This window comes from Sorex fumeus, unplaced genomic scaffold (assembly GCF_029834395.1).
Source record: "Sorex fumeus unplaced genomic scaffold, SorFum_2.1 ptg000175l, whole genome shotgun sequence".
Classification (NCBI taxonomy): Eukaryota; Metazoa; Chordata; class Mammalia; order Eulipotyphla; family Soricidae; genus Sorex; species Sorex fumeus.
Window position 1 is genome coordinate 451,985 of NW_026606232.1, and position 7,135 is coordinate 459,119.

Consider the following 7,135-nt stretch of genomic DNA (forward strand, 5'->3'; position numbering starts at 1 on the left):
TCACTAGTGAATCCATCCGGGCCAGGACTTTTGTGCTTGGGGAGACTTTTTATTACCATTTCAATTTCCTTGATGGTGATAGGTCTGTTCAGGTATTCCAGGTCTTCTTGGTTCAGCCTTGGGAGTCTGTAGGAGTCTAGGAATTTATCCATTTCCTCGAGGTTTTGATGTTCCGTGGCATAAAGCTTTTTAAAGTACTCCCTGAGGATCCTCTGAATTTCTGTGGTTTCTGTTGTAATGACCCCCTTTTCATTTCTGATTCGGTTTATTAGGGTTTTCTCTCTCCCTTTCTTTGTGAGTTTTGCTAGAGGCTTATCGATCTTGTTAATTTTCTCGAAGAACCAACTTTTGGTTTCATTGATCTTTCGGATTGTTTTTTGGGTTTCCATCTCGTTAATCTCTGCTCTGAGTTTTATTATTTCCTTTCTCCTGTTCGGGTTGTGCTCCTTTTTTTGGTCCTTCTCCAAGCTCTTAAGCTGTGAGGTTAGGTTACTTACAGCATCGTAAACTTTATGCCCGCTCCCCGCGGATGCGGCGGGCCAGCTGGATGTCCTTGGGCATGATGGTGACGCGCTTGGCGTGGATGGCGCAGAGGTTGGTGTCCTTGAAGAGCCCCACCAGGTAGGCCTCGCAGGCCTCCTGCAGCGCCATGACGGCCGAGCTCTGGACGCGCAGGTCGGTCTTGAAGTCCTGCGCGATCTCGCGCACCAGCCGCTGGAACGGCAGCTTGCGGATGAGCAGCTCGGTGGACTTCTGGTAGCGGCGGATCTCGCGCAGCGCCACGGTGCCGGGCCGGTAGCGGTGCGGCTTCTTGACGCCGCCCGTGGCCGGCGCGCTCTTGCGGGCCGCCTTGGTGGCCAGCTGCTTGCGGGGCGCCTTCCCGCCGGTCGACTTGCGAGCCGTCTGCTTGGTATGAGTCCACTCGTTCTTCCCAATTCTTGAACAAGAGGGCCTAGAAAATTAAGATGTTCTAATGCCCACTGTCGATTGTATTAACAAGGCCACTTGGGCCTTCATGCAAGGAATATTTTCTGGTTCAATGGTGCTTTTACTGGGTGCAGGAGCACACTCAAGCAGTCCTGAGGACTTATTCTGGATTTTCTCTCAGTAGTCACTCCTAGTGGTGCTCAGGAGACCATATGCAGTATAGCGTCTATAGCTTGGAAGACAACTGTTTACTCCTTTTTTATCTTTTGAGCACCATTCCAACCTCTATTTATATAAAAATAGCGATTTTTGTGGCTAGATCTTTCTCCCTCTCCCCACTCCCCCAAGTGGCGTTAACATTTTTCATTAAAATTCACAGAGCAGATTTATTTGTCGAGCTCATCAACACATAAACTACATAAACTCTTGAAGTGAGATCCCTGGAAATCTCCTGATCTGTTGCTTCAATTTTCTTCCCATTACTATTCTAATGTGAGATTACATCCCTCGATAAGCCTATCATTCATTTAACAAGTTTATTTCAGTAGTTTTCTGTTCCTTATACTTTAATGTGGGCTGGAGTGATAGCACAGCAGGTAGGGCGTTTGCATTGCACGCGGCCAACCACAGTGACCCGAGTTTGATTCCTTTGCCTTCGATTCCTCCGTCCCTCTTGGAGAGCCTGGGGAAGCTACCGGGAGTATCTTGCCTGCACGGCAAAGCTTGGCAAGCTTCCGTGACGAAATCGATATGCCAAACACAGTAACAATAAGTCTCACAATGTTACTGGGTCCGCTTGAGCAAATCGATGAACAACGGGAGGACATTGATAGTGACAGCTTAATGTGACACACTCAGCAAGTTTCTTTAGCGTCACCAAGTAGTGACACTTACTCAAGACCATGGTAGATGTGCTTGGCTCGTTGGTGATGAGACTTATGTTTTCAAATGGATTAAACGAGTTTGAAAAGCTGAAGGATGAAGCCACTTGTTGAGGCTAGCATGAAGGATTCTAGAAAAGTAGACCAAAAGAGAATCTGCAAAGGAGGTGAATTTTGATCTCCATCCTTAGCTTAGTGTGTGGTTTGAGAGATAGACAGTCATCCCTTGCCACTGACAGAGTTCAGGGCATCGTAACTGCCCAAGGGGGTACCAGAGAGCCGAAGGTGATGCTTTTAGCTTTGGAGCTTGGAGGGTTCAAAGATTAAAGAAACAGGAGATGACGGCCGCACCAGAGCCCTGTGGACAGCAGGTTTGAGCCGGGCTCGGCGGGAGCGGCAGGGACCTCATGGGAAGGGGGGCTTTGTGGGCTGTCCCCCACGCCCCACCGAGGTCGCCAGCTGCCCCCCACGAGCGGCTCTCCGGCACGGCCACGACTCCAGGGCACAGAAACCAATCTCTTAACTATCTAACTTTTAATAGAAATTCTTCCAGGGTCAATAAGTAAAATAGCAGAAATTCAAAACCGCGCGGCCACGATAGCAGCCGCGCGACATCATTTTATTCTTAAACCAAGTTGTAGAAAGCAAATCATTTCACAACGCTGTTTCAGCATATCTGATGGGGGGGGTGTCGTAAACTCTAAACAATAATTGTGCATCTTCTATCGAAACAATGTATCTAGTCAAAGTAGATAGAGTATTAACTAGAACTCACCTGCCTCACAAGAATTGGGAGGGGTGGGAGGTGGGGGTCTATTGGGGTTCGGGGTTAAAAATAAGTATTGGTAAAGGGAAATGTGTTTGATATTTACATGACTGAGACCTAAACCCGAAAGCTCTGTAACTTTTCCCACAGTGATTCAATAAATAAATAAATTATAAAAAAAAAAAAGATTAAAGAAACAGGTTTCAGTGGGGGAATTTCAGACACAAGAACTTAATTTCTTTCACTATGTTTTAAAAACCCTAACGTGCCGTATGTAAGAGTAATACCTGCAGGAACTAAAAACCTTTCAAGGGACCTTCATGTTAACTTTATTACTCCAGATGTCTTTACTTCAAATGGTGGGGAACTGGCAGGTTCTAAAATTAACTTTTATTTATTTAAATTGGACCCGTCTACAATTTTCAATTCAAAAGACTTAGAAGACAATGTCGCTGTTACTGTAGACATTTGGTCCTACAAAGGGAAAAGAAGGCTAGTTTTTCTTGACCTGGCTATAACTATTAAGGTTTTAGAGAAAGCCAAAAAGCAACCCTTCCCCACCTATTCTTCGGACCTCCACTTTTTGGATTTGGAACTACGTAAGGAATCAGGCACATGAGATAATCAGGTGGAAATTAAAGAGGCAGAACAGTTGCTGAAGCACTGGACTGGAGCCCACTACTTAGATTTGCTGTTTAAAATCCTTTAGCCACTGGTGAGAGGGTCTCTGCAGAACTGACAGAGGATTGGGGTTTTCTGAAGTATTTGTTCAGGCATCCTCGAAACTGATGTGATCTATCTTTTTTTCTTAGATTCCCATTCTTTGTAACATCCTTGACTTAAATAAATTTGTATTTGTTTAGAGTAAAACTGTCTTTTGAGGCAGTTGTTGATGCATGAGAACTTGTAAGAATCATCATCAAGGTGGCTGGTACTGCAGACAGGGGTGACGCTCTCAAAAGCCTAGGGGTGTGTTCCTGTGCCTGCCGCCGCAGCAAAGGCAGCAGCAAGAATAGCAACAACAACAGCTACAACAACTTCAGCAACAGCAACAATAGCAGCAGGTACTTGATCACTTGATCACTTGACATCCCATTACTCATCAGTTTGCTCGAGTGGGTGCCAGTAACGACTCCATTCATCCCTGTCGCGTGCTAGTGTAGCACAATGGTGTCTGCTCACTCTAGGAACATGAAGAGCCTCAAACCAATCGTTCAGGGTCTTGACGAAGAAGTCTGGTAGGTGGGCGGCCACACGATCTTTTGACGTCCCGTGGAATCCAGTTGGTAATGGCTCTAGTCCAGCGGTCGTCTCCAAATCTCATTATGTGTCCAGCCCATCTGATTTTCGATGCCTTGGCAAATGAGACAGCGTCCCTGATTCTTGAGCGTCGATGGAGGTCGGAACTCTGGATTCTTTCTCTCACTTAAGTGAAGCATGATACTCCAAGCATAGCTCTTTCAATTCCTCTTTGGGAGACCCAAATAGCATTGTCATCCTGTTTTCATAGGGCCCAGGTCTCTGAGGCATATGTTAATGCTGGAAGAACAGTGGAATCAAAGAAATGTGCCTGGAGCTGGAGGTTCTTCATCCTCTTAGCTATTTCTTTGACACTCTTGAAGGTATTCCAAGCCTCTCTCTTCCTCCTGCGCAACTTAGGTGCCAGGTCATTCATCATGCTGACTTCTCGACCTAGGTACACATAACTGTTGCATTTGGAGATGTTCATCCCGTTGAGAGTGAATGGAACGTCAGGAACGAGACTGTTTCTCATAAACAATGTCTTCGTGAGATTCAGCTGTAGTCTGACCTTTCCAGACTCACAGTTGAAGTCAAGCAACATTTGTACCGCTTGGCTGATGTTTGGTATTATTAGAACGATGTCATCAGCGAAGCAGAGGTGGTGTAGTTGCCGACCATCTATCTTCACTCCCATTCCTTCCCATTCCAGTCGTTGCATGATGTCCTTGAGGGTGGCACTGAAGAGTTTTGGTGAAATGGTATCACCCTGCTGAACCCCTCTCTTGACATCAATGATCACTTCTTTGTGGAATGGTGAGACCCTGGTAGTGAATCTGCAATATAGCTCACGAAGGACCCTGATGTATTGAGTTTGAACACCCTGTTTGGCTAGGGCTTTGATGACCTCTTCAATCTAAACAGAATCAAAGGCCTTTTTTAAATCAATGAACGTTAGACAGAGGGCATCTTGAACTCCCAAGAAACCTCAATGAGCTTGATTATCATGTGGATATGGTCGATTGTGCTGAATCCTTTTCAGAAACCTGCTTGCTCGCATGGTTGTCCTTCATTCAGTGTTCTGCCAATCCTATTCAGGATGACTCGAGTCGAGCTTTTGGACGACAGACAACAGGCAGATGGGGCGATAGTTGCCAATGTCATGGATGTCTCCCTTCTTGTACAATAGAACAGTCCTGCTGGCTTTCCATTGGGATGGAAACCTACATTCAGACAGGTAGTGTGCGAAGACCCGAGCCAGTGTATTGATGAGTACTGATGGCAGGTTCTTCAGGTTTTCGGGTCTGACCTTGTCTGGGACGGGTGCTGTTTGCTTCTTTACTGACAAAATGGCGTGTTGGATTTTGGAAAGGAGAACGTTTGGAACGACATATCCATCCTGCAGAATTTGGTATGTGGGCAGGTGGACGTGGCTATCGAAGAGATTCGAGTAGAAGTCATGGATAATCTTCTCCATTGCCCTTCTGGAAGATGTGATAGATCCATCAGGACGTTGGAAGGCCGTCATCTTGTAGTTGGCGAAGGACAGGCGGGCATTGCAAATGTTTTTCCCAGCTTCTGCTGCATCTGCCAGCACTGCTGCTCTTCTCTCTTTGAGGTCTTCCTTTATCACTTACCTGCACTGCTTTGCGAGCTCAGATGTTCACTGGCAGTTGCCTGAGGCTTGTGCCAAGTCATGTTGGCAAATGAACTTGAGAGTCTTGGAAGACAGGCTTTTTTTATGGCTACCTCTCTCGGCGTCTTCACACAATCATGGAGGTGCTGAACCAGCCGATAGTCCAGTAGGTATCGTCCAGTAGGTACAGCAACAACTATAGCAGCTACAGAAAGAGCAGCAACAGCAACAGCAGTAGCGGCTACAGTAACAGCAACGACAGAAGCTGCACAACAGCAGCAGCTACCACAACAGCAACAGCAGCAGCAACTCCAGCAACAGCAACAGCCGCAGCAAATACAATAGCAAAAACAGCGACAACTGCAGCAGTTACAGCAACAACAGCAGTGGCTACAGTAACAGAAGTAACAGAAGCTGCTACAACAGCAGCTAAAACAGCAGCAGTTACAGTAACAGCAGCTACAGCAACAATTACAGCAGCTACAACAACAGCAACAAACGCAGCAGCACCAAGGGAAGAAGGCATCAAAGCATCTTCTGGAAGCCGAGCGCAGGCTCCTTTTTCATTGCAGCATTGCATTCCTTTCCTCGCCCCCTCATTCCTCAATACCATCACTCATTTTCTCTTGGTTTCCCTCTCCCTTCTCCAGGACCTAGCAGCGCTTTCTATTCCTAGGGTTGAGAAGGTCACTGGCATCCTTTCTGCGTGCACTGCCTGCGAGGAAAGGGCAAAACAGGTGGCTTAGCTCTGTAGGTGTGTGTCATCTCTCTCCCCGAGGACATCAGGCTAGAGGACTCTGCATCAGACCCTTGCAGTCCACCGTCTTGGGTCAGGCACCTTTCTCCTGCTGCATTTGTGTCTCTGAATCATCTTTCTGGGGATCTATCACTTAGACCTCACCCAGCACAAGAGTAGGCAACACCTGAGGCTATTCAATCTCTGCTGCTTCAGAGACAGTTAGTGGGACCCACACCAGACTGGCCTTGTGATCTCCATGGAGATCTCAGTCAGAAAGGTGACTTGCTAAGGGACGGTCAGGAGACACACACCTTCTCTCTGCAGGTTGCAAACCTCCCACGAATGTAGATTCTCTGTTGAATGCATCTTAGTTTCCTTCCTCCGAGAGGTATGGGGGAGGCGAGAAGGGCCAAATAATCTGATAAAGAACAACCGGTCATTTCCAACCTCAGAGGCATAAGGGGGTGACCAGTCAAGCAGGTATGTGTGCATTCAACTAATTGTCTCCATAGCAGGGAGCAGGGCATTGCTGGTGGAACAGGTGTGGGCTCACCTGCGTCTGAGCCAGGATAAGCAAGAACTTGGTAGTTGTCTCCCCTATGCACAGCTCAAGGGGAGAGTTGAGGATGATGGTGTCTTAGGTCACTTCTAGAGCCAGGGCTCTGCGAGGGAAACCTTCTTCCCTGAAGAAAACCGGCCTTTCTAAGAAATCTGGAGCGCCAAGCTCCCTCTCATTTATTCTCCAACTCTGCATCTTGGAGATGTAGGAATGTCGTAGGAGATGTAGGAATGTTGGCACTGGCTGTTCCCGAGGACTGAAGGTCGTGTGGGAATGTTACGTAGAGGGAAAAGTGCCTCTCTGCCTGCCCTAGGGAACAGTTCACTGAACATCCTGCAGAACCCTGCATGCAGTTCCCCAGGCTGGCTTCTGGAAAAACTCAAAAGCA

General features: G+C 47.2%; 1 protein-coding gene across 1 annotated transcript; it reads right to left on the minus strand.

Moving 5' to 3' along the window:
- Window positions 1-510: 510 nt before the first annotated feature.
- Window positions 511-6,062, minus strand: LOC130017086 (histone H3.1). The gene is made up of 2 exons (XM_056107775.1): window positions 5,695-6,062; window positions 511-937 (listed from the first exon to the last, which is right to left on the minus strand). Exons 1-2 carry the CDS (start codon window positions 6,060-6,062, stop codon window positions 511-513), a joined length of 795 nt encoding a protein of 264 aa, XP_055963750.1.
- Between the last annotated feature and the right edge of the window lie 1,073 nt (window positions 6,063-7,135).